The sequence below is a fragment of the Typopeltis vanoorti genome, chromosome 18 (assembly GCF_054136105.1).
Source record: "Typopeltis vanoorti isolate ZY-2024b chromosome 18, IOZ_Tvanoo_1.0, whole genome shotgun sequence".
NCBI classification, from domain to species: domain Eukaryota; kingdom Metazoa; phylum Arthropoda; class Arachnida; order Uropygi; family Thelyphonidae; genus Typopeltis; species Typopeltis vanoorti.
The window spans coordinates 15,095,635-15,123,058 of record NC_143566.1 but is presented as its reverse complement, the minus strand read 5'-3'; the positions used below and the strand labels follow the sequence as shown (position 1 = coordinate 15,123,058).

General features: G+C 39.8%; 1 protein-coding gene across 1 annotated transcript; it reads left to right on the top strand.

Moving 5' to 3' along the window:
• Positions 1-27,424, top strand: LOC150096505 (putative chitinase 10). The gene is made up of 17 exons (XM_090408628.1): positions 1-63; positions 7,667-7,733; positions 15,085-15,348; positions 17,349-17,527; positions 18,925-19,049; positions 19,810-19,933; positions 22,321-22,506; positions 22,595-22,714; positions 23,349-23,622; positions 23,711-24,017; positions 24,223-24,346; positions 24,593-24,717; positions 25,226-25,349; positions 25,521-25,706; positions 26,540-26,659; positions 26,757-26,949; positions 27,228-27,424. The coding sequence occupies exons 1-17, from the start codon at positions 1-3 to the stop codon at positions 27,422-27,424; spliced, it is 2,778 nt and encodes a 925-aa protein (XP_090264754.1).

The window sequence follows — 27,424 nt, the reverse complement described above, 5'->3', positions numbered from 1 at the left end:
ATGACCATGAAACTTCAGGATCTCTCCGAGCTGATTCTCATGCTAAGACATTTGAAAATACCGGTAAGTTAAAGTCAAAAGAAGGCGGAAATATCAGGTCCTAATTAAGGTGTTTTACGCACATTTAAGCACAAATATTGGTTTGCACAAAATTTTATGATCTTTAGTATGGAACTCTTTAAAAGATATATAGCAAATGGGAGGGCCACTGAGGTTCCTGCTTTATTTTTAACTGAGACTGTTTATTTTGGCACTCAATGTGAAGTATGTAAAATTATGCGAAACAGAAATAATAATAACTATTATTATAAGTTCATTTACCTTGGGATGCATTTTCTCCATATAAAACGGTTTCATGGGCTGTTCATTTTATCATGCGATTACATTCGAAGGGATAAAATAGCATCGAAGGCTACATTATCACGTATTAAAAAGTAACCAATCAGAATTCAAAAGGTATCGATATATTATTACGTCATGTTCTTCAAAAATCATTTATAATACCAAATGAAAACTGCTTTGTTGCAGCTTTCAGTTGGTATTATTGAAAACTGCAATAATCCTCGAATTTAAACGCCATGGCGTTTACACTCGAGGATTATTTGCTGTGGCCGTGAAAGAAATATCCTTAAGGAGCTGTATGAATTCATATATCGCATATCGACTTACACAAATATTTTTATGATTTTTAAGATTGATTTCTTCATGATTGTGACTCTCGGAGCGGTTTTTTTTTTTTTTTTTCAATGTTAAATTAGGTACGCCTACCAGACCTAACTTTATGACCAAATTATGATGTCTGCAATACCTCCAGAGGCCACACAGAAGCAAGCACAATAGAGAACCCAGACCGGGTAATGAATAATTCTCGGGTCGACTTGGTTTCCTTGTGCTACTTCTACTTTTACGAGGGGAAGATTATCAGAAGAACCGAACGTGCATCTGCGTTTTCTTTTATGCGCTGCCAGGGCAACAAGTGAAAAAGCACGCAGACGTACTTCCTGAAGTCGGCAGCACCGCAAGATCGTTGACCCACACCGCGTGCCTTGCAGCCAACCACAGTGTCACATCGCGAGCAGCACGCTCCGGGTTCTGTTCCGCCAAGATGGTTTGTTTTTTTTCCATGGAACCTTTATTATTTCGCCAACGAAGTGCAGAACAGTCTCGCGCATGGCAATTACCCTTATTATGCGATAATTAATTCTGTCGTACAAAATTTAAAGAGTCGGCATAATAAACTACGCAGACACAGCGTTAATACTATGTGGGCTAAGTAAATGCTCGCTTGTCGCGATTTCGTAATTTTCTTAGCGAGCTTCTACTGTGGAGCACAAAGACGCCTCTAACCCTTAACTCACGAAACCCGAGGAGAATGACTCGTATACAACTACGGAGTTTTAAGAGTTCAAAGCTATCATTTTCTTCGCCATTAAATGAATTTTAAAAAAATCATTTTTCTTGCTGAGAGTGGCAAAAACGGAAGCAGGAAATGAGAGGAATCATTTCTCTTCCATTGCTGGAAGATTTCTACCGGGTTTTCCCAGACACGCTTTTATTTTCCTATGTTAGCAACGTAATTGCAGTCCAGAGATTTGTCAGCTTATTAGAAAACAGCCATATGAAGTAAAGACCTGGATTGGCAATCTTGCTTGGACAACACACACAGCTTTATATAAAATAAATCAGTCACTTTGGAATCTTTTTTATTATCTGATAGCATATAAAGACACAAAAATAAATAAATAAAATACGGTAGAGCCCCACTATACATAATTTCTTTTTTTTAATTGTAAAGATATTTTCCATTATATAAAAAAGTTAATCGCTTAGAATGGCCATAATTACGCAACAAGCGGGCATTCTCATTGCAGGACCCACTTCAGTTGAAGCGAACTCCCACAGTTGAAGCAAACAATGGAGTGTAAGGGTTACGTAATCCTCTGCGTGCAACAATGATGCACGTTCCTTCCAGATAAACAAAGATGGCAGAGACCAGTAGTTGAAAGCGGGTCTCATGTTATGTAAAGTGAGTAAACACCCCCCCCCCCCCAGCTAACAGCTGTTTGACCTTTGTTCAATGCCACGCGGTCGAAGCGGTGGCTCGCTTCTCAATCCTGTTTCAAAATTTGTTTTATCATCTTCTGTTTGAATAACGAAAGAATTCGCTGTGTGGCCTGCCAACCTACATTCCGTTGCCTCGCTCACCTTGAAGAGGCTGATCCTCCAAACGGAATAATCGGGAACAGCAGGGAGAAGAGCAAGCGCACGAGGAGCTACATAGCGTTTGTAATTTACGGTTCAGTGATGACGCCTTCAAAGTCAACAGGAGCAATTAGCTTCGTATTCGTTGCAGTTAAGAATATGGGCTGTTGACGCTGCTTCAAAATAAGGGCTGCAGAACATCGTCCGCGTGACTTAAACAAGGTTTTTCATTAGTCATGTCACCGACAGGTGGCGCTATAAATTCTGAAAAATAAACGGTTATGAAATAGCCAACAACATTCGACTGTTGCTAGTGGAGAGTACGTTGCGTTGATCTTCACGAGTTTGGTAACAATAATGCGCGGATCTATGCGCAGACCGTCGACCCGCATTGTTAGAAAGAGTAATTGGTTTTGTTGTTATCTATGCGAGGCCAAGTTAATAAATGCATTTAAATTACACAAGATTTCGGTTGTCCCATTTCTATTGAAAATGCAATTCTTGTACGTTCCTTTTCAAATAAATGCTAAACTCCGCAAACAACCGTGTACACACAAATAACGGTTTACGTTCCTCCTTCACAATCGCCATGTGTTCTTGGCAGTTAAGGGACTTTTCCTGCATTGTTATAGGAAACGTTTTGATTCGGAGCAGAGCATGTCCTTGAGTTGTTCTCCGTGACCTAGTTAAAAGGTGTACCGGTATGAACTAAAACGCCCGATTTTTATTTATTTCCACTTATCAGTTTCCATTTATTTCTTCGAAACAGGTCGAGAATATTACCGGAAGGGCCATTACGAGATCGCGGTGAACTACAACAGACTCTGTTTACGGTTTTCGGGAAAAGATCGAAACAGAAAATCAATTACGTCATCAAAATTTTAAAAAAAATAATAATAAAAATAAAAAAGGCTTAAACTATTGCACGAGCAGCGTGATGATCCTTTAAAACACATCAGCATAACCATTATATAAACGAAGATAAAATTTAACTGCTGCAAACAAGCGCTAATTGAAATTCCGAGCCCGTTTTAATTCCGTCGGTGCCACCGGATATGCTAATTAGCCAATCAGACCATGTCTCGGGTGGGAGGATCGCGCAGAACACACGGAAGTGCATTTCACTGTTCATTAGAGCCGGATAATTGGTGCTTCGGACAGGAGGCATCCCGACTCGCATTATTTTTCTCTTCGTTTTTCTTACTTTTCCCAGACAGACGATGCAAATCCGAGCACAGGACAGTAATTAACGCTGGTGCGTCCATCGCTTCTTCTTTTTGTTTGCCGTACTGCAGCCGTCTGTTTTTATTAGTTGGTGATTTTCGGACACTACGGGTCAACAGAAAACAAGTGGAGGTAGCAGCTTTATTCACTGGAACCGAATCTTGTTCGGTTACAATAAATCCGGTTTCTCTCCTCATTACCAAGCCATCAACGAGCTTCTGTTAGCGTAGAAGCCAAGAAAACTCCGATCACAGCAACAAAAATGCCAATTTCTCTGTTCAGCTCGATTGAACTGCTGTTCAAGAAACAGAGCAGCTCTTCAAGCTTCAGCTGCTTGGAAATTCTCTCCTATCAAAGCTTCGACGCATACGATGAGAACGATACCTCTCCTCAATTCCCTTTATACAAGGGAATTGAGGAGAGGTATAGTTCTCGACGAATTCACAATCCAGAATGTTACACATTAATTGACTTGGCTTGAAAATAAAGCAAGCCACTTGGTTTATTTATAAACCAGCTCTCACTCCCCTATCCGTCCCGAAATAACCGTACGTGACATCCCTCTTGCAAACAAAAATCCCACTACTCGACAGCAAATAGAGGCGATCTGATAGGATACTGCAGGACATTCTTTGCATGCCACATACCAGTCCCAACCTCACTATTGTGACACGCATGATTGAAATAGTCGGCCACCCACCTTACTCTCCACCTGATTTCTTTCCTAAAATAAATATTCTATTATATAAAGCTGGTAGACTAAGACAGTGACAAAAGAACTTGCGTAAAAAAATTGTATTTTTTTAAATACTTATAAAATAATATTAAAATTAAAGAATGTATTTATTTATATTTTTACAAAGAAAAACCAATTACGAATTTTTTTTTTCTTTTTTTTTTTATTGATGGAAAAGTGCACATCACTTTAGCAAAGTACCATCATGGTTGTTTCTGGTTTACTCCCTTAAATTTTGATCAGCTAAGTCCCAAATTGCCGGCCCATCCTCATTCGTATAGTATTCAGCAGATACCTAATACAGATGTGAAGGTGACGACTGGACATTACTCCTGAAGCCCTAATTGATTCTCCGCACTCTTTAGAGGTTTCTTGGAGGTCTCCTCCCACTTATCTGACTTTGACCCTTAAGTGACCCTGCGGATACTTAAAATTGATGGACTAATTTTTGAAGAAGTTGTTGACATGAGGTTAGAATGACGTAAACGTAATCACGTAGGGCATAATATCCTGTACACCCTTCGGGAACGCATGCCAGGAAATTGATGATGGGGTCAAGCTCCCATCCGATGAACAACGAAACAAGCACTTCCTCCGCACAACGAAACCAATTTCAAGCACAACTGATCTATGATGACCCCTCCTGTGCCATGAGGGCCCTTAGATCATTTACGCCATCAGACCTTCGCAGAATTTAGTGCCGCATAACCATCCTTCTCGTTTCATATTTATAAATTTAGGGACACAAAAACACACGTGTTGAAAAGATTATTTTACTAATTATTAATAAAATTAATAAAATAATTAGTAAAGTAATCTTTTCAACGCGTGTGTTTTTATGTCCCTAAATTTATAAATATGAATGCTGATCACCGTCTAACCTTAAAAGAAAGAATCCTTCTGTTTTAACGATAACGTGGAATGTAGAACAGAAAAAAAGCCATTGGTCTCCTATGGAGAACTATCCCTGTCGGACACAACTCCACTACGCAGAATCCACCGTCCAGTGGAGTGAAACTAAACCTGTGCTTAACGTACAAATGGAATTAAATCATTAAGGGCTACAAGCAGTCCGCGCGGTTAGTCTAGTGGCTATGCTCTTCGCAACCATATGCCTGGGAATGGATGTCCTGGGTTCGATTCCCGTCGATCTTTCTCAGACATAGCCAAGTTATCCGGTCTTGTGCGTGGACAGCAGGGTTTTTCTCCCCAGTTTATCTGGGAATTTTCCTCCCGCAAGCAGGCAAACCAGCCCCTTGAACACACGCGATACAGTCATATAATATACCGGGAGGCATGGGCTAGTCACCTTATCCTCGGGACGGGTACGACCTAAAGAGTTCAAGTCAGCTATGTAACAGAGCAGTAAGGCCTCATACGTAGTAGGGAGAAGATGAAAGCCTAACTCAGTCACCAGGAGACAATTAAAACCACGCAACCTGCCTATGGATAAAACACACACTCCTCATACACTTCGTATCCATCGTATATGAATGGTATTTTACAATTTTAATATGCACTTCGCATCAGTAGTAACCTTGACGTCTATAGACGTCATGGCCGGTTGGGTGGTTAATTCGTCCGAAGTGGTTTATGTCTATTAGCAGTGTTAACACGTAGAGCAGGAAGAACTTAAACAGAAGGCAGTGGCGAATTGTAGAGACAGTCGTGCCTGCAGCGATTTTTAGTTGCTACGGAAAATGAAAACCACTTCCTCTGATGATTGAAGTCGTCACGGCCAAATCGAACACTTAGGCTGGAAAATGGAATGCACGCCATTGAGGCTGTCAACGGGCTTCCGGAAGGCGTCCTTAAACCAGCAAATCGCCATCATGTGTGGACCCATTGAAGAAGTAAACGAATCGCAGGAGAAATCAAACACTACGTTCCACTCTCTCCCAATGGAATTATCCGAAACTGAGGCATCCCCGAATCGACAACGCATGTTGAAGAACGTTCCTCGGTGTATCAGCTGATTAGTCGCCATGAAATTTCTCCGGCTGTCTGTCGGAAGGCGAGAGTTTCCCAGTGACCGAATCGAAGGTATTTTCACACCACGTGCCGTTCAAAGAGGGAGATCAATTCACGTTGTGGTGTCGAAATGAGACCGATTTCGGTTCCTGAAGGGAGAAAATACTCAGGGAACGCGAACTGAAGCAGGAGTTGACGTAAACTCTGAAAACTGGTTCGAACGTACTAAAAACGGCAACAACAGAAAAAAAAAAAAAAAAGATTGGGGAATTATTATTGAACGGAGAAAAAATTAGGCCACCTTTATTTCTGTTAACATTTCCGGCTGTATGCGGGGGGGGGGGTTGCTAAGATAATTAGGACACCAAACGTCAGGCAGTTCGCTGTATGGAAACTGATTAAAAAGGCCTTAAGAGGTCGTCGGAGGGAAAGAATCTCAGTTCTGCTTCCGAACACATTTGTAAAGATGAATACTCGAACTTGAGTGTGCCGATCTCTCCGCACCTGGTGCAGGACACGAGGAGTTTGTTAGCGCTTTTTTTTCTTTTTTTTTTTGTAAAATAAATATATTAAGTATTTTCATTATATTTACATACTAAGAAATATAATAAGCAATTCCTATATGAATGGAAACTTTTTTTTTTGTCCCGCATGTCTGTTGCAATGTTTACGAGCGCTTTAATTTCTGCCCAATTACACCCAAATTATCCATTTAAACCGTTCTTGGGACGATGTCTAAATAACAATAATAAAGACACGCATTAATAACTGCCACCAATTTACCTTGAAACAAATGGGCGGATGTTTGTTGCAAGGGAATTCGCTGCAATCAGATCGTGACCAGTCGGATTCCTGCGGGATCGATCTAGTAGCTGGCCACACACACACACTTTCGTGTCAAGTAAAAGACGAAACGACACAGGGGAAGTGCAAACAAAAAAAAGGCGACAAAATGCAACAATAAAATGCTTAGTTCGGTTTTAATTTTTTAAAAAAAGTAAATTTTTTGCGTGCGTGCTTACATATCATTTACCATGATATGTACGCACGCCCACACACACACCTCGATGGCGCTGAGTAATCGCAGTCTCCCGATAATAATTGAGATGATTTTTACATATTTTACTCTGTTTGGTTGCGTATTCGTCGGTTGATTTACGGATGAAAAATTCCGCCTTCTTCGCGCAAGCTGGCTACCCCACGTTCGGTTGAAAAGATCTTAGAAAATTCATCTGAATCCTGGATAGGATTCAGAGAAAAATAATTAACTACTTTAATAAATATTCTTGGGGACAATGGCTTCACTCTTGATAACTTTCAAGACAGTTTAATTTGATACGAATGTCTCCGAGCTTTAAATGGACAACACTGGAAAGCGGAGTTGAATAAATAACAGCTGTACGTACTGAAAACACCAAAGGGATATTTGTATACAATTAATTATATTTTTAATTTAGAAAAGGCACTGCTATTTTAAAATGGTTATTTTTTAATTTTTTTTTTAAATTCAGAACGAGTTTTTGTATTTTTCAGGGCCTTGTCAGTATTGCGTTCCTGCTTCTTCTCTGTGCTTCCGGGATGTACATGAGAGGCCTTACAAGTAAGTTGCTACTTTAAAAAATACTTTCATAGAATGAAGTCGCTGAAATGCATTTCAGTCTTCCTACTTCGAGTTATGAGGTGTGATCCAAAGTTTCAGTTGACGCCATCACATTTAATACAAACATTACCGCCAACAACAAACAAGTCGAATTATTCAAAGGAGTTACCTACTAAAGCTTAAATTCCGTGTGCGCCAGTGCGGAGATTCTAAGAACAACGCATGCGCTTTGCCTTTGAAGGAATTTGCCCACCAGATGGAAAGACTATTGCTCTTCCTTCTCCACAGCGACATTTCCCATTTTCCAAAATTTTGCCTCCATCGGATGCCGATTAAGATTAGTGATGGTCTCGGGCCAGCCATCTCTGATCGGCTATTGGTGGAGACTGAACTATCACTCAGTCTCCTGATGGCAGTTAGGACTAAGACGGCAATTAAGGCTGTGAGTTACCTCACAGTACGTTATGTTTTCTCAATTGCACCGGTTCTAATGGAGGTTCTGACTGTTTAGAAGGATAAAAACCTGGGTTTCAGCATACCTTCAGCTGAAAATCTCTTATAAAAGATTCTTCGCACCCTCAACGAATTCGAACGAACCAACTTGGAACGGTGGGTAAATTTGTTATATAAGATTTTGACCAGGATGAGGCGGCATGGGATCAATACCAAAACAAATCTTTGGTATTGCACTCCGCAGACTCTACACCTTCTGTCCAAAAAGAAACCGATCTTTTCGAAAATAGAAGAAACTAGTGGCGCCACCTGTTTTATCTTTTTGTTGTCGAAAACGACAACCTTCATTAGTGTTGTGTCAACTGTTTATGATATTTGTTTCATTAGAAGCCGAGTTATAGTGCCAAGAGTGACAGTGTGTTTTGACGGACGGTCGGTCGTCACGATATTCATGCCGTAAGCAACGAATTCTGGCTATCAGTCGCTTCAAAACTTCGAGATGAAACTCACCATTGACCGTTTGGCCAGGCGAAACGAATTCTTTGTGGATAATCCCTTGGAATCGTAGAAACAAAGCAGCATCGTCTTTACTTTTGACTTCTCCAAGCGACGTTTTTTCGGATTTTTCGGCCCCTCTTCTGGTGGTCTCCACTCAGCACTCTGGAGTTTTGTTTCGGGCTCATACCCGAAACACCATGTTTCGCCACCAGTAACGATCGTTTCAAGGAAGTTTGAGCCCTTACGAGCGGTTTTAATGAGGTTCAATTCGATACATTTTTGGTCGTCGGTCAACTTGTGGGGAACAAATCGCGAATTCAATTTACGAAGGCCCAAACTCTCGGTCAAAATGTTGTGCACAGTTGATTTAGGAATCCCCAATTCATCTTCAATCAATCCCACGGACGATTTCGGGTTTTCTTTGATGAAATCACGCATTTTTTGGATGTTAACTTCGCTCAGTCCAGTTATTGGACGGCCTTGCTTTTCGTCGTCCTCAAGCGTCTCGCGACCACTTTGAAATCGCTTAAACCACTCGTAAACTTGAGTACGGGATAAGCAGTCATCAAGGTACGCTTTTTGAAGCATTTGTGCGTTTCGGTAAAACTTTTATCAAGTTTAACACAAAAGTAAATCGCAGCTCTCTGTTTGAAACTCATTTTCCGACCGTTCGTCAAAACACACTGTCACTCTTGGCACTATAACTCGGCTTATGATGAAACAAATGTCATGAACAGTTGACACCACACTAAGGAAGGTTGCCGCTTTCGACAACAGAAAGATACAACAGGTGGAGCCATTAGTTTCTTCTATTTTCGAAAAGTTCGGTTTCTTTTTGGACAGAGGGTGTAGTTTCGTACTACTGTCTATCTTATTACTGATAAAATGGGAGAAGTCGGCATACACGTTCATCATTGCTTTCTTACTCGTAGGAACAAACGTCCTTAAGGGATAAACGGGCGACACGATACTTGATTCATGTTCAGAAAGAGGTCGCCTTACGGATAACACACCCGCATGACCTCTCCCAGTTCAGAGACGCGAGTCCGTGCGCTCTTAACTTATTCACCGGGGCAGAAACGAGCAGCCCCCCCACTTCATGTGCTTTACTTTCTGTGTCAGACCACTTTCGCTTCTCCTGCGTCTCCTTCGCGTCTTCTAATCGCCTTCCGTCGATAACATCGCCCGTACTGTGCTGCGGTCGGCAATCTGGACCACCGACACGCCTTGGGCCATGACGCTCCCAACACGGAAGTCGAAAACTCTGCTCCGGGGAACGAGTTGGCTTTCTGAATTGAATCTTATCGGTGGCCATCGCAAGTTATTACACAATAAATCTGTAAATTATGAATTAAGACGTCTTTTATCCGTTTATAAGAAGTTTAAGTGATAAATGTGCTTATCAGATTAGTAATCTGATTCGTGCAGAGACTGTCGCCTTTAAGATCCCCCCCCCCCCCGAAACCCAGTTTGCTACACTTTTCCTAGTTCATTGAATCATGTAGGATATGCTTTGTATGGTTAGAGGGTTAATTGAATTCGTATTTGTTGACAGTCAACCTCCAGTGGTCCACACGGTTTATAATCTTCATGCAATTTCCATAATTATATCAAATGAGCAATATTAACAACTGGTCCAGAAAAATCTCTGCTTAACTACTTTCAAAAACATGCAAATAACCATTGTTAGTATTCAACAATGAAATACAGTACTTCTGGAAGTGATTGACTATTGTTATCAGTGAACAATGCACAATTAGGATCGTTGCAATTGTTGACTTTGCATTAATTCATTTTCAACAGAAAAACAATTAAACGCATTTTACTTCCGGTATAAACAGGAAATAAAATTTATTTTGCTTCCTGTTTATGAGTCTTCCCCAGAATTCGATTCTTTTCGTGTCATCCACCTGAAAGAGCCAAAATACGTGATTTGGCTGCTCAGTAAATTCAGTCTGCTGGTTTTAATTTTACTTTGGAGTTGGGTGTATGATTTGATAGCAGGAGAAGTCAGGTGCGTGAGTTATTTCGTCTGTTTAATTTCACGTGGGCAGCCTATTTATAACTGGAACCAGCCAGACTTAATTTTCATCTTATTTGAATTCCCAATCGACAGTCTAGGGCAGAGGCACGGTCTATCATGTACGAGGTCACAGTGATTAACTTCGACTAAAAAGGAAATAGACGAAGGCTTGAGCGTGCACTGGTCTCTGATCACGTGATGCAGTAACCTGTCCGACCAGTTGATTTACCAGCCATTACTAATACTGTTAAATGCGGACTTGATCGGAAGGATACAATCCCGTGCGCATGTGTCCAGAAAGTAGGTCTAAGTCCGTTTTTTTTTTTTTTTTTTTTCTGTTCTCATTAAGCTCAAAATGAGGCAATCAGCAGCTCTTGGTGTCATTCGGATAGTGTGAGAAAGTCCGAATTTTTTTTTCTTCAACTGAAATTGCAGACCCTCATTAGCCATTAATCAATTTCGCGTTGGTTGCATTTTTTCAGCTGCTCAGAACATTTCCTTTTTATATTTTAATACCCAGAAAGAAAAGATTTATGTCCAATTGTGCAAAAGAGACAACAGTATGTATTCTTCGATACATTGTTACTGACGACCATTGTTGCTGTTTAACAATGAAGCATCCGATCAAATGTTTATTGTTGAGACCAGTGCTTATTGTTGCCATATTCAACAAAGAAACGGCTATTTCATTGTTACAATTTTGCTTTCTTTATGTTCAAAGAGAACCACTTTTTTTTTTTTTTGGTAAATAAATGGCGTACAACAAAGCAATATAGTTGGAATTCAAATAATAAAAAATATATACCTTTAATTTGTTTATTATTATTACATTTTTTTTTCTTATACTGAAGTATATTCTCAGTGAATGCAGCATTCATTAGAGATGAACTAAATGATATTTGCATGATCATGCACAGCATGTTGCCAGGTCAAGGAATAGGTTCTTTGAACTTAAAAGTTCTTACACGGCTCAGTATCTTTCTTCACCATTTGTTGTACAATGATTAGTTTTTTTTTTTTTTTTTTTTTTTTTTTTTTTTTAAGAGACGGGAACACACGAGTGTTACATAGGAATATATATTCCTATCTTTGTTCATTCTTGTGGAAGTCTTTTAAAACAGACCTTTTAAATTACTTTTTCTCTACTCAAAGGATCGTGCTGGGGTCATACTGACCAATTATGTCAAACGTTTCAGGCAACTAACCAAGGGAGGGGTGGATAAATAGTAACGTTAGATTCTTGAAATGTCTGCTTTCATTTGAAGCAGTTCAGCGACATGGGTGGGGTCGATTTGCGCCACAATTGCACAGGTTTGAAGAATGGCATAATAAACCCAGGAACTGCTTTGTTCTGAGCGGATTACTTGACAGTGGCCGCTGCCGACGAAACAAACAACCTTAGAAATCCACCCGGTCATAAGTCTCTAACTTTCTCCTTCTTAAGAACAGCCATTTATCTCAATATTACTTTGGGTTTCGCTCCCCTTACGGAGTGAACACTCCCACCAACAAGAAAAGATCTTCACACACGAGTGAGTGCCCACACTAATGGTAGGAATTAACGAAGGAAACCACCAGATGGCGCTCGCTGCGTATCACAGAAAAGACAAACACGTGCAGAGGTCTCTTTATGAACCCGAAATTCACAGTTCCACCGAGTGGAACTTGCTGTGCTCTGAAACAATGACTGCAGAAGAATATTCTAAGGCGGGATTTCAAGTGAGATCTTAGATTAGTGTCTATTTATGGTCCGCTGGTCTTAGGAAATGAAGCAATCATTTGCGAATAAAGTATTTCTTATATCAGTCCATGATGTAGCGTAACTAATCTTCTACGGGAACCATTTAGAGCTCAAGAAGAATCAAAAGGATTCGTTTGTTACTCCTGATAACAATGGATCGCTGATTTCCATTGTTAGAAGTAAACTAACATTTAGCGGGGTTAATGTGACAAAAATTTGAATTCTTATTACCAACAGAAAACAGACATCCATCAACTACTTCTCTAGTTCAGTTCAAAGGGGGGGGGGCATATTGGGACAATCTGATGGTTAAATACTTTCTAAACTGACACACTACATTTTGAGAAAGCAAGGAACTGTTTTTGAAACTGGAGCCAAACAATTCAGTAATAGAAAACCACCACATATTTAACGCCATCTATCTGCCAAGTCTCGAACTATCATCTAATTATATCTATTTCAATTCATATATGAATATAAAAACATAAATCGCCATGTACTCGAGGGTTAATGACCCTTTCTATTTATTTATTTACATGTCCCGTTCACTCAGTAAGTTAAGAAATTAAAAAAACACTAAAAAATGAATGAGGATTGGAGAGTGTTAGCGAACATGCGCCAGAGTACCCTATATATTTTGACAAAGACATCATCACGTAAGGTTAAAAATTACTAAAAATGCTATTCTTGTTTAGTATTCCAAAATGTAATCCGTCCTCTTTTTTATGATCTCTTTAACATGTTTTGCTAAGTCAGGATAAATGTGTTTGTGCACCAGATAAGTAGAGAAACTGGGTTGCTTGCATCAACTTAGACTAGTAATGCCAAAAGGTCACCATCTGATGCGAACCATACATGTCAAGAATGGCAAGATACGCGCAGGCGCATATTAAACAAAAGTCAACAATGAGAACTGTCCATCACGTGATATGACAATTACCGCAGCACAAAAGTTGGTCGTCTGCAAACTTTTCGGATTTATAATGAAAAACTACAAGGACAGCTGCAAGCTAGTGGTGCATTTTTCCCCTTAAGGGGGCCAAGCAGATCCTTAAGATATTTTCCAGGGTATAATAAACGCCAATAAGCCAGTGCAATACCAAATGATCCCGACATTTATTTGGGTTATGGGTGTGAACAGTGAGTGGTTACAGCTTTTTACTTAAGCAAACGTGACTGGAAGGCATTAATGAAAGTTCCTTATTTGTTTTTCTTTTTCTTGGGGTGTCGAAGGCCTTGTCGAAACTGTCAAATACGCCGTCTTGAAGCGGGGCGATTGCTGTTAGAAGAAAAAAGAGGAATACTTAAGAATGCAATAACCTTGGGAATGACGTTGAGAAGGTCACCTGGATAACCAGTAGTGGAAACTGGTGCAAGCAGCAAAAACGGGTTTGCAGCAGTTCGAAGCAACATTTTGTTTGATTTCAACTATAAAACAAATTTTAAAAAAAATAATAATTTTAGAATTTTAAAACTTTGTTCTTTTTTTTAGGGGGAAGGCGGTACATTTTTTAATCAGCGTGAGGACAGAATTGCCATTTTTTGTATCGTAAAATAAAAATTTAATGATTAGTGGATTTTCTTGAATTTCTCAATGATCGCGTCCTTCCATTGTTTTGTCGCAGGAATTTTTTTGTCTCCAATTAAAGTGAATGCACTGTCATCTATTGACAATGTAGACATCGTTATCGGGGCTTTTGAAATGAAGGTGAGTTTCCCGGTCTCGTACGGCGGTGGAAGGTTTGTCTTCCGGAAACTCGGGTTTTTCAGACCGCAAAGCAGACAAACCAGTCATAAGCGCATGCGCAATTAACAAACCTAATTCACCACAACTCTCAGTCCGAGTTTCTTCAGTTGTAAATCCAGAACAACAATAAAAATTCTTTCTTCTAAAAAAATTAGAGATTCATAAAAAAAAATCGAATTCAAATGTTCCAGTTGAGATTCTCAAATCCAGGAAATCATATCCCAAACGTTTCTGCTCAAAATGTCTTTAAAATTATTAAATATCATTCTCACTCATTTATTATTTTTGAGTCTGAGTTTGCCAGTCTAAGGCGGTGTTGTTTCCTCCCGAGACAAACCAGCCGCAGTAATCGATATAATACACTCGCCACAAGTCGTAACTGTTATGGCGTAAAACCCTCACATTTTTGTTTCACTGTAGAAACTACACCTTAATTGACTTTTATTAGTAGTTTCAACTCTTTAACCCATGGAAATTTAAAATAAAAAATGCTGTTGCAAACATCTTTTTTTTTTTTTTTTAGTATTGTTCAAAACACGATTAACAGAAATGAAAAAAGAACTTGATAAAATAAAATACAGAAATCTTAAACTCTGGATCATGTCAATTTAGGTGGTTTGTATTTAATCTATTTCAAGAAGTTCTCTCACCCCCATTATAAAAGTCATGACCTTAACAGTTTTTGAAGAGCGAAAACCAAACAAATGCAAGCAGAGTGGCTTGCAAGAGTACACCCTTCCAGAGCCCCTGCTTGCAACACTCTACCTCCGCTCATTTTCCAAGTTTGCAAATTTCGCGATGATCTGTCTTTGCCCGGAGTTGGAGTTGCCCGGAACAATAATAATAATAATAATAATTCATTAACACGCATCTTTTGTGCATTTTGCAGGTTCTAAAGCTGCCAACTCCAAGAAGATCGTCTGTTACTTCACGAACTGGGCCCAATACAGGCCAAAGGAGGCGAAGTTCCTACCGGAAGACATCGACGCTAGCCTTTGCACCCACTTGATCTTCGCGTTCGGATGGATGAAGAAGCACAAGCTCTCCGCTTTTGACGCGACGGACGAAAGTAAGAACGGCAAAAAAGGAATGTACGAACGACTGGTGGACCTTAAGAAGAAAAATTCCAATCTCAAAGTTCTTCTAGCAGTGGGTAAGTCGTGTCAGAGTTCACTTATGGGTAGAAAATTCCGTAAGGTTGATGACTGTTTGGGTAACTCATCGCATTAAGCACGCCTGCTTTATTGTATGGTAAGACGGCGTGAAAGAAACACAAGAACTTTGAATATTTCATTACTTAAGCGTTACATAAAGCCAGACTGTTAATCTGGGTTCGAGAGTAAATAATAATAGCTCTGTTCTGATCTGACCTACATCTACAAGGCTTACCAACTCGCATGTGCGCCGTTTTCTCCTAGAAATCAATGCAGAAAATACGCCAAATGACTTATTTTGTAAGCTGTCTAAGGAATAGCTTGGTAAAAAATAAGGTCTGTTAACCACGCATTTTAGGAGAAGCTACTTTGCTGTACAATAAAGATCATTGTGCAGCTGGCATAGAAACGGAGATGGCATGTTTTAAGTCCCCCAATCGCAACAATTGAGCAAAATGCTGTTTTTAAGCACCCTGCACAAAATTTGTAAGTACTTACACTGGTTCTATCCTGCTATCTCTACTCTTGTGTAAGTGGGCGGATTATTATTTCGTGATGGTTACTAAAATGTTTTCAGTCGTTTCAATTTTGGTTTAAACTGAATCATTTCAGTAGCAGATTAGTTCAAAGAAATACAAAAATGATGAGAAATGAGCTGATAAAGTCAAAAGAATTGCTTCTTTACATGGGATTCAATGCAAAAATGCGCATAAATAATTGCTATTTAACTTTAAAAAAAAGCAGATTTAGTTGCAAATGACGTCACAATACATAAGATTATCGAAACGATTGTTTCTGATATGATTCTGTTGTTGTCGATATTAGACTCGCATCGTTTTGACCACTAAAATTATCCAGTGGTTGGAAACAGAATAGAAATGAGTCCACAAATATCAGTGATGATCCCAAATACCACTTTCAGTTAATTTCAACCTACTCAGACCAGAGCGGAGCTAAAATGTATAAATAGGGATGGGCAAAAACGAAGCGAGCTTAAGTTTAAATGTATCTAAACAGGCCCGACCTTCGGTTGCTATACTTTTGTACAAGCGACTTGAAAGATTTGACTGTTCAAAACAAATCCTGCATGAGAACAGAACGTAAGCACACGCACACCCTTTTTCGCAATACATTATATACACTGCGAAAAGAGTTTTACGATGTAGTCCATCGCTTTCTTCTTGTTTTTAAAACAAGTAATTGGTGGGAGTAAAAATATTCTGAAGCAACCCCTTTCTTCATCATCTTGACTTCACCGCGGCATGAACAAGCCAATTAACTCGGCAGAATTAGCCGTTTGTCAATTGTGCGCGGGTGATGCAAAAAATGTGCATACATTACAAACCCGCTGCCTTTTTGTCCCAATTCCTCAGCTGTTCAAAGGGATGTCCTTGGCTCACCGTTAAATTCATCGTCAGTCAAGTGTACGAAAGGCGAGGAAATTAAAGGATTGAGCAAATCCAACTCCCATCTCTTAACATTCCTTTTAAAACATTTCACGCTCCACGTAGCGTACTTTTTTGAACAGAACTTAAAAGTAACGACATTTGTCGCGAAAGAACACGTACAAAATGGTTTCCGTGTTATCTTTATTTTCTTAACCATTCCAACGATTTTCTTTTCAAGTTGTCCGACAACTTAACGTAATTCTGATGAACATGTTCCACAAAAAAAAAAAAAAAAAAAAAATGACATCATCATTGTTGTCATCTGCATTGTCAAGAGAAAATGAGAAACAACAAATGGAGAATCAAAACCGGAGCACAATATTAGCTTAATGTTTAGTTTATTAGTATTATAAGCACATTTATTATATTTTCCCTGCGACTGCTAAAATAAGCAGATTATTCTGCCCAAAAATAATAAAATTTTGTGCTTAATAAGCGCGATTTATTTACTTCTACCTTGGCTTATATTACTACTTGAAAAAAGCGCAGTGAATTCAAAGTATAGCTTGGACACGCGACTCCCAATCGTATTTTCTTTTTGCTTCTTCCAGGGGGATGGTCGTTCGGCACCCAAAGGTTTAAGGAAATGTCGACCAACCGTTACAACCGCCAGTTGTTTATCTTCAGCGCGCTCAAGTTCCTTAGGGATAGAAACTTTGATGGATTGGATCTCGATTGGGAATTTCCCAGAGGCGGAGATGACAAAAAGAATTTCGTTACATTACTCAAGGTAAGAAAGATGCATTTGACCTTCGACCGATGCTCAGATTTATAAGAAAGTGGGTTGATTTAATTTCTAACTGAATTTTTCAGTTTTTGTTTGTTTTTCTCTTGTTCCAAATTATACATTTATGAATTTGGTTTCCAGTTTCAATTTCTAACTACTTTTTGAATTGAAAAAATTAAATAAGAAATAAAGTGACTCACAACTTAATAAAAAGGCATTATACAGAGACGTCCCTAATTGCAGACCCAGCAAATGAACAATGCGAAGCATCTTAAACTCAGGAGAATCGAGAAAAATCACGCTGATTATCTAAGTTCTAAATTGTCTGCTTAAAAATAGTCGCTGAAAACAGTAGCAGAATAATTTCAGTTAACGTTTTTAACAAATGAAAAACCCATTAACTTTGGAGTTAACAATGCGGTTTTTAACAATTGAAAACACATTAAGTATAGTACGTGAAAACACGCTTATTTTTATTCTGCTAATAACAATAGCGGCTGAAAATATTAGCAGAACACATAACTGGCAACGGTTTTAACTGGGAACAATTACCAGAGCATTTCTTCGAGGACATTTTAACTAAACTCATTTTGTTTTTGATCATATTTGTCAGCCGGTTCGGAAGGAAAGTATCAAGGTTGTATCACAGTGGAGAAAAAGTCGTGAAATCAATTATACTTATCTGTTATTTTTTCCTACTGAGACAATGTCCTATTTTTCAATTCCAGGTATCAGCGAATGGATTATTGGGGTCACGGTGCGCACAAGTGACTGAGCTATAATAGCACACTTCGCAAGAATAGGAACGAGGCAGACACGCTTATAAAGAAATATGAAGATAAACTTAAAACCTTAATACAACAAACAGACTTAGCAATGTTTAAAGCGCATGTCTGATTGTTTAGGGTACATTGTTATTAACACTAACAGCTTAAATATTAGCACGTGAATTTAAATTTCTCTTCATAACGTTCAGTAAAGATAATCAGTTACCGTGCGGCTCAGTGCTGCCATCTGTCGGACAAACAATATATATTAATAAAATTAAAAAGAAACGAAGCACTCCTATGATAGTTTGTGATGCCAGAAATAACAAAGTTAGTTTTGAATATGTTCCACGTGATTTCTGCTGCACGAACTATTTCCTAAGCGAAACTGCAACAAAGTAACTAAAGGTTATAAGGTACTGTGACAAGGGCAAGAGAAAACCCTTCAAACCCACTACGAGTAGTTACAGCACATTAAGATTCTTCAAAGGCATTTCTTTGCTGTTTGTAGATAAAATTTCTCCGCGTGAAATCTTAATTTTCATTCAAAAGTGCCTTCGATTCGTTGGCACTACGAAAACCAGTTTCCAGCAGAAAAACCCTCCCTAACCGGTGTTGCTTTCTTGTTTCCAGGAACTGCGAGAAGCCTTCGAAGAAGAAGCCAAAGAGAAACGCCTTCCCAGACTGCTGCTAACTGCCGCTGTGTCAGCCGGAGCGGAGACTGTACGGACAGGTTACGACGTTCCCGCCGTTGCTGCGTAAGTGTCATCCTCGCTTTCATCGAGGGAGAAAAGGGGCGGGAGAGAAGATCTACCTTAAATAATAACAGTTTTACACTTTTTTTTCGGGTTAGCAGTTCATGTCGTCACAATTCATTGCACAATTAACAGCTAAACCCTAAACTCAACATTGAACGAGATTTGCAGATTAAAAAAATATATATATGGAGATCTATTCAATATTGGGGAGTCAGTGCAATTAATAGAATGTCCACGTTAGGGAAATAGTCATTTTGTTGCTCTTAATTATTCCGCAAAATTTCAGTGAAACATTAATTAGAAGGCGAAATCTCCTACCAAACCTAATAACGTCATCCAACCGATGGTGCCGCCCTCATGCGGCGTTACAAGTAACTTCGCAGAACAACGTAGTAGGCAAGGTGATTCAACTCCTCACTCGCTAATGTTTCTCATATCCGTTGCGAGAGAAACATTGCATGTTATCTTGAGGGTTATCTTGTCCCCCACTTCGCGATGGAATACACTGATGGGCGTTTCACTTCACCTGCCGAGTGGAGTGCAATTAACGCAGTGCGATTCACAATGACACATCCTATACTTTCATTAACATGCTGAGATTGCGGAATGTAGGCCAAAGTGCTTTTCGCGGTGCTCCGTACCTCCCTCATTATTTCTGCGATAGGCCCACTTAAATAGAAAATAATTTCAAAGTAAAAAAAAAAGGAAACGTTGTTATATTAAAAATATCTCTGATTCCGATTTGTTGTTTGTCTTCTAGATATTGCGACTTCATCAATATCATGTCGTACGATTTCCACGGCAAGTGGGAGAGCCAGACGGGACACAACAGCCCTTTGTATGCTCTTGCCAACGAGTCGAACTGGAGGAAACAACTGTGCATGGTTAGCCTGTTTTTATACTCCCTCTAAATGTATCCTCGAAACTATTAAAAACGACGATGTTGTTAATAAAATATTTAAATAATAATTTATAAATGGTAATTAAATGACTTAATTTTTTTTTAATTGAGCCTTTACATTTATAGTGCTGCCATCTATCCGATAATTCAGAAACTATGTCGAAGTATTGACCAACTTGATTTCACATCCCGTATTACGAATCCACTTCAAAACAGCACGAATTCTTAGCAGCGAGTGTGAACTACACTTCTGTACATGCTGGGACGTTGCTCATACGTTACAAAACTTGTTTAAGAAGATCAAGTATTTATCTATAAAATACCATCATTGGATTTTTTTTTTTTTTTTTTTTTACATAAGTGCTACATAATTTCATAGCCTGTCGTTGAAATTTTAACCATTTCTGTGTCAATTAGGGCAGACTTTTTTTTTTTGTCAAGTAGCACTTTAAAATAGCAAACTAAAATTTTGTAATTTGCCAACTGTTTTTTTTTTTTTTCCTATATTTTGTAAGTCGGCGCCTGGAGCCAGTGACCCACTTGCACACCTCGGGAACTAGTTTTGTAAGCAATAAGATCACATAAAAAAAAAATATCGCAGCCAATATCTATCAAGAGGTCGTGATGGATTTCTTGCAACGTATTAACAAACAGATAATGAGATGGTACGTTTAAAACTGTCCAATTTTAACGAGATTTGAGTTATTTCAAGAAATGATTGCAGCGCCAGATTCACTTAATTGCGAAGGAGACCAAAAAAAAAAAAAAAAAGCAACGCCAACATCGAAATAAGAAAGACTCACCTGAACAGTCCCCGATTCATAGTCAATGAGAAGAACCCGAGTTTCGACGGAAGTGCAAAATTAACTGAAAGATAAAAGTGGAAAAATAAAAACAAATGCAATAGCGAACCATCGCATACTAATGATTGCTACGACATTAAAAGCAATTCTAGTGTACGGCAAAAACATATTCTATAATATAAAATGATAAGCTTTTTTTTGTAACGTTGTGTCACGTTTTTTGTCACGTTATTTGAAACATTTTGAAACTCAGGGTTTCAAAATGTCGAGTCATCTGATTCAAGGAGAACTGGCCTACCAGTCCGGAACTCGGAGGATTGGACGCCGCAGCAGCCAGGGCGGGGGGAGGAAATCCCCCTTTCCAGTCTTCAAAATTCGAGTCATCAGAATTCAAGGAGAACCGGCCTACCAGTCCGGAACTCGGAGGGTTTGGGCGCCATAGGCGTCAGGGGAACGAGCCCCCTCCCCTAGCACGGCATAAAATATATATAATAATTCATGCTCTTTTTTTAATAAAAAATATCTCGTATATATAGCATCCCTCTTAGCATCCTTTGCATGTACTGTCACTCAATCAGCATATTTAAGCATCGCAAATATTCACGAGGCCATTGCTAATATGTTATGTCTTCTGACAAGTTTGCGGTTTACGAAGGTACTAAAAAACCCTCTAGGAAAGAATCTGTTGTCCTCCGTATGAGACTGGTTAACTCAACCTGATTTAAAAAGCACTCGTAAACCTTCTATAGCAGGGTTTCCCAAACTGTGTTCCGCGGAAAGTGAATAAGTGTTCCGTGAAGAAATATCAAAATTAATACGAGCCTCGAATAGTTTTAAATGCTGCGGCAAGTTCAGACATGTTTGAAAATCAGGAGCCCCTCACTCTGCGTGTGGATTGCGCTATTCAAGCTAGTGCAGTGCGCGCTGATCCTGACTCAGCCGCTTGCTGACAACCGCCCGCGGCTGTCGACACCTCCGAGCGCGAGTGAAGTGCGGAAGTATCTATTCTAGGAAACGTGCAGTCACAAGCAAGGTCAGTGCGATACGATGCGGCCCGGCACGCCTGTAGTGTGCGCTGTCGCATTTTTGCGATGCGATACAGCCTGCTGTAGCGATGATGTGCGCTTAGCTTTACATTGAATACGAGACCGATGATATTCGACTCTAACCAAGGGGATCCGTTAAAATTTCAGGATTTGTGAAGTGTTCCGTCCCAGGAACAATTTGGGACACGCTGTTCTACAGAATGGTTAGTGAAATAATATTTCCTTCACATCCCTCAAGTTTCAGGTTAAACTGCCATTTGTAGCACTGGCTGAAGATCACACGATCTTTAATTAGAAAAAAAAAAAGTTGAAATTCGGCTCCAAAGGGATTCGAATCCTGAGAAGCATACTTGGTTTTTTGAGGCATATCAGATGGAGGCTTATAATAACCGGAGATTTAATTCTTTTTTTTTTTTTTTGTTCGTGAAATATTAAATATCTTTTTAAATAGGGTAAGCACTGAAAATAAAGCTGTATGGATTTTTATTTTCTTTTATTTATTATTATGACATTTTTTAAAGGATTTCGGAGTCAAAATGTGGGAACGCATGGGAACTCCCAAGGAGAAAATTGTGGTTGGCATGGCAACGTACGGTAGGAGTTTCACCTTGGCTAATCTGACTCGCACGTGCGTCAACTGTCCAACTAAAAGCGGAGGAAATGCGGGAGCTTACACCAGGGAGGAAGGATTTCTTTCTTACTATGAGGTATGGCGTTGCATTCTCATTAAGCCATTGATTTGCATCTCTGATTTCTACCCAGTAATGCAACCCATGCAAATGTCTTTCTGATTAGGTGTGCGAATTTTTAAAGAAGGGAGCCACGTACGTGTGGGATGACGAACAGCAAGTTCCCTTCGCTCATCTCGGCGATCAGTGGGTTGGCTTTGATGACGAGAGAAGCATCAAGATTAAGGTAAGTTAATCATCTGAATATTCCGATGGATTTCAAAAACTGAAATAAAAGAATTTTTTTAAAAAATGGAAATAAATAAGGCTCATACGTAACAATATCGAAAGTTTGTGGGAAAATTAAAAGAAAATTTAGTATTTTATTCTTTTGTTTTGTACGATGCAAACTTCTGAAGCGTGGATGTGACATCCACGCTTTAGATGTCACATTTAATTTCACGGAATTCGCCGCTGTCCCATCAAGTGCCGTAGTCCGTCTTATCACTTAAAATAATGTTAAAGTCGCATATTATCTCGACAGCTCAGAGCGAAATATTTCCGGGTGGCTTCCTGTTACTGATGATAGTAGAAGATGTCAGAAATGTCTTTTATTTACGAGGAAATAGATCTTAATCAATAAGCCGTGGCTGCAGTTTCGACAGCTTTTTCGCAGCACAACAACAAAATGCTTTGAAATAACGCAAACGAAAACAAAAAAATGAGCAAAAATTGTAGAAACGCAACCCATCGTGTTTAGTACGAGTAACAATGGGCACTGCCATTGTTTTAATTATGCAGCGTTTTTTAATAATGTTCTGCAGACAATGTATAAACATCATTGTGACGTCACTATTGAACTTTTTCTCGTCTGTTTGTAGTTAAAATGGCTGAAGCAGAACAACTACGCTGGAGCCATGGTCTGGACCATAGACATGGACGACTTCAAAGGGTCGTGCACTGGCAAGACGTATCCTTTGATCGGTGCAATGGGCGAGGAGTTACTTGGTCGTCCCCGTCGACCTTCGCAAGACCTCATGTCCATCGTCAAGTCGGTTCGTTCGACGACACCTGCACCTCCGTCGAAACCAACGGCCGTAGTTCCTAGGAAGTCGAATACCGTCACCGAAGCTTCAGAGAAGAAACCCGAGCCAGGTGGGTAAAGAAATGTTTTTTTCGGGTGATCACGTGCTTCGGTCCTCTCCAGGATATAACGGTAACGCTTTCTCCGCATTTGTTTCAGACACCAACGCCAGGATCGCATGCTACTACACCAACTGGTCGGCCAAAAGACCGGGTCAAGGAAAATTCGAGCCGGAACACATCGACCCTTTCCTGTGCACCCACATCATATTCGCCTTCGCCACCATCAAAGATAACAAACTGGGTGCGATCGAAGAGGCGGACGAGACCAAAGGAAATGTGCAAGGGCTGTACGACAGAGTGCTGGCTCTCAAGAAAAAGAATCCCGCCCTGCACGTCATACTTGCCGTTGGCGGATGGATCGTGGGGTCAGCACCTTTCCGGGAGTTGACGAAATCTTCCTTCAGGTATTGTTTGGAATTTTTTTAAATGTAACAAAAACCGCACGCGTGCGCGCATGAGAAAGAGAGAGAGAGTGAGAGAGAGAAACAAGTCGAAATCTTAAAACTGATTTTAAAGTAATTATTCACTCTTGTTTCTTCTAATTTCTCGAGATGTATTCGCGAGTCAAAACATCCCTTTTTTTTTTCGTTTTTTTTTTTTTTTTTCCAGGCAGTCGCTATTCGTATTTAACGCCATTGAGTTCCTAAGGCAGAAAGGCTTCGACGGGCTGGACATCGCGTGGGAGTTTCCCAGAGGGGCAGATGACAAGGAGAAGTTCACGAACCTCGTGAAGGTGAGTTTCGTTGCACTCAGTTCTAACTGAAACCGAAATGAAGGACGAAACCTCAAATGGATGCAGATTCAGTAAAAGAAACAACAATTCAAATCGCTGACTTTTGCAATCCCTTATTGTAGAATTAGAATATCTTGACGATGACCAAAAATCAAATTATTTCATCTGCTTGGTCTTAATAGTTACGTACTTTGTGGAGATGAACAGCAGTAGTGTGATCTGATTATTCCCAATTCTCATCCCCAGGATCTGAGGGAAGCCTTCGACGGAGAAGCAAAATCATCCGGCAAACCCCGTCTGCTTCTGTCTGCAGCAGTGCCTGCTAGTTTCCAAGCCATCGCTGCAGGATATGACGTGGGGGAAATAAACAAGTAAGTATACATTGATGTGCAAGAATGGATTGAACTTAGTTCAACTGTTTTTTTTTTTTTTTTGACTTGCAGGTGCGACGAATTCGATATACCATTCATAGTCAAACGTATTTTTAGTTCCACGTTCTAATGTTTCACAAGTGACTCAGGATGTATTACGTGAAATGTGTATATATATATATATATATATATATATATATATATATGACACCGTGAATATTCAACTATGGTGTATTGTGTAAACAATATAACAAACGCGAGCAAACTCCAAACAATAAACACTAGAATCAGTACGAGTTCATAACAGAGCGATTCCTCAACAAACGTTTGATTAAAAAATGCAAACTCATCAGCACCTATCGTGTGTTGTTCATAAATCATTATCGTCCAGCCACATCTGTTGCGCAACAATATGCTGTGATTCGCGAACGATTCTTGTTATTTGCACAATGGATGCTTCTAAAAGCGCCCTACTCGCTTCTAATGCAAAATATCTCTTTCCCTTCAGGTACTTGGACATGATGAATGTGATGACGTACGACTTCCATGGCAACTGGGAACGCCAAGTGGGACACAACAGTCCTTTATTCGCCCTTATCAGCGCCAGCAGCTTCCAAAAGAAATTAACAGTGGTGAGTATATCAGCGCCTTATAAATAAACAGCAGAAAAAATAAATAAACTAGGGCCGTTAATGCCGACAAATTATTTGTGTACATTGCACTGAAATACCTCATTATGTAAATATTGTGATCCTCTTACGGGACTCGAACGGTAATATTGACCTTTGTCCTCTCTCCCGTAGGATTACAGTGCCAAAGAATGGGTGGAGAAAGGGGCATCGAAAGAAAAGCTGCTCATAGGGGTCCCCACTTACGGACGCTCTTTTACCCTCAGCAACACTTCCCTCACGGACATCGGCGCTCCGGCAATTGACGGCGGCAAGCAAGGCAACTACACGGCAGAACCAGGAGTCTTGGCGTTCTTCGAGGTAAAGAAGAAATACTTCGCACGCGCAAATTCTTCCCGTTGAATGTGCGTTTTACCTTTTTATTCGGAAAGGATTCCGAATAAAAAGATAAACGCACCTTTTCCGTTTATCCGAAATATGTTTCTTAGGGACCACCCCGATTCCGACCATAACAATTAGGTTTCCAACAGAAATATCTTTGCGAAGTCTTTTTAAAGCCACTCGAATTTATTCCTCCCCCCCCCCCCACCTCTGCTTGAGCGGAACAAGAAAAAGCGTCATTTAAACGCACGAGGGCCTTCAGATTTTTCGGAATTTTAACTCATTTATTTGGAACGTTCTGTTTATCACAACTTTCAATAATCGCCATCACCCACGAACTAACATACTTTCTCCCTCTCCCTCCCTCCCCCTCTCTGCAGTTATAAGCTTACATAATCTTCGTTATTAGGGAAGGCGATTATCTTACCTACTTAACTGAAAGATTAAGTTCGGATTTGTATTGCACACGCGTATGCTAAAATTTAAATCAAAAACATTTAAATGCAGACATGAAGAATTTGCACAAATGGATTCCGAATTCACTTACCGCGTGGCTCTTCCAACATGACTTTTAGTCGACACTTTCAACAATGAATCGAAATCGTGATTTTTTCCCCTCTAGCGCCCCCTGATGTTGATTTCTGTTATCCTTCTTATAATAAAGGCTGGAAATATATTATTAGGAGCCGCTAATTATTCATAGCGAGTGCTAAAAAACTAGTGTTAAATAGCATAGGTGAACCTTTTTTTTGTTTAAATTAACTAATTATTTATTTATTTCTATTTACTCCCCAAACCGTATTTTCTATTAGGTGTGCGACTTGCTGAAATCCGGAGCGACGCTAGTCTGGGACAACGAACAAATGGTGCCCTACGCTTACAAAGATGACCAGTGGGTTGGCTTCGACGATCAGCGGAGTCTCAAGCTTAAGGTTGGTAAATATTTCGGCATTTACGATTTGCAAAGTTCTTCCGTAAGAATATGCGTTCCCTGTATGCTTACGGATCTCATTTCGACCACTCCCTCAGGTCCAATGGCTGAAGGAAGCGGGCTACGGAGGCGTTATGGTGTGGGCCATCGACATGGATGACTTCCGAGGGACCTGCATGGGCAGTCAGTATCCTCTCATCAGCACGGTGAAGGAAGAATTCAAAGGGTACAAAGTGGCCAATCTGGAAGTGGAGAGTAGCAACGTACACACTGCTTACGGTCAACTTATAGGTGAGCGATTCTACGCACTGAATTATGTCGATTTCATACAATTATATGTGATTTTGCGCATCAATCAAAAATGATAACGTGGGGGGTGGGGAAGGCTCCTAATAATCCCAAGAGGGAATTGAAAAGTAGACAACAATGACTGTCATTGTCGTCTGCTCAAAATGAAATAAACAATGAGCTTCGACTAGTGTTATTTGTTGCATTTTAACTGTTTAAAACCAGATTCCAAATGATTAAAAGTGATGAAATAACGTTACTTCCTTTTCCGCTTATTTCAGAGGAGGACGAAGTCATCTGTGAAGAAGCCGATGGCCACATCAGCTACCACAACGACAAGAAAGACTGCACCATGTATTACATGTGCGAAGGAAAGCGACGCCATCATATGCCTTGTCCCTCAAATCTCGTCTTCAATGCCGCTGAAAACGTGTGCGATTGGCCGGAGAACGTAGCCGACTGCAATCAATCGGGATGA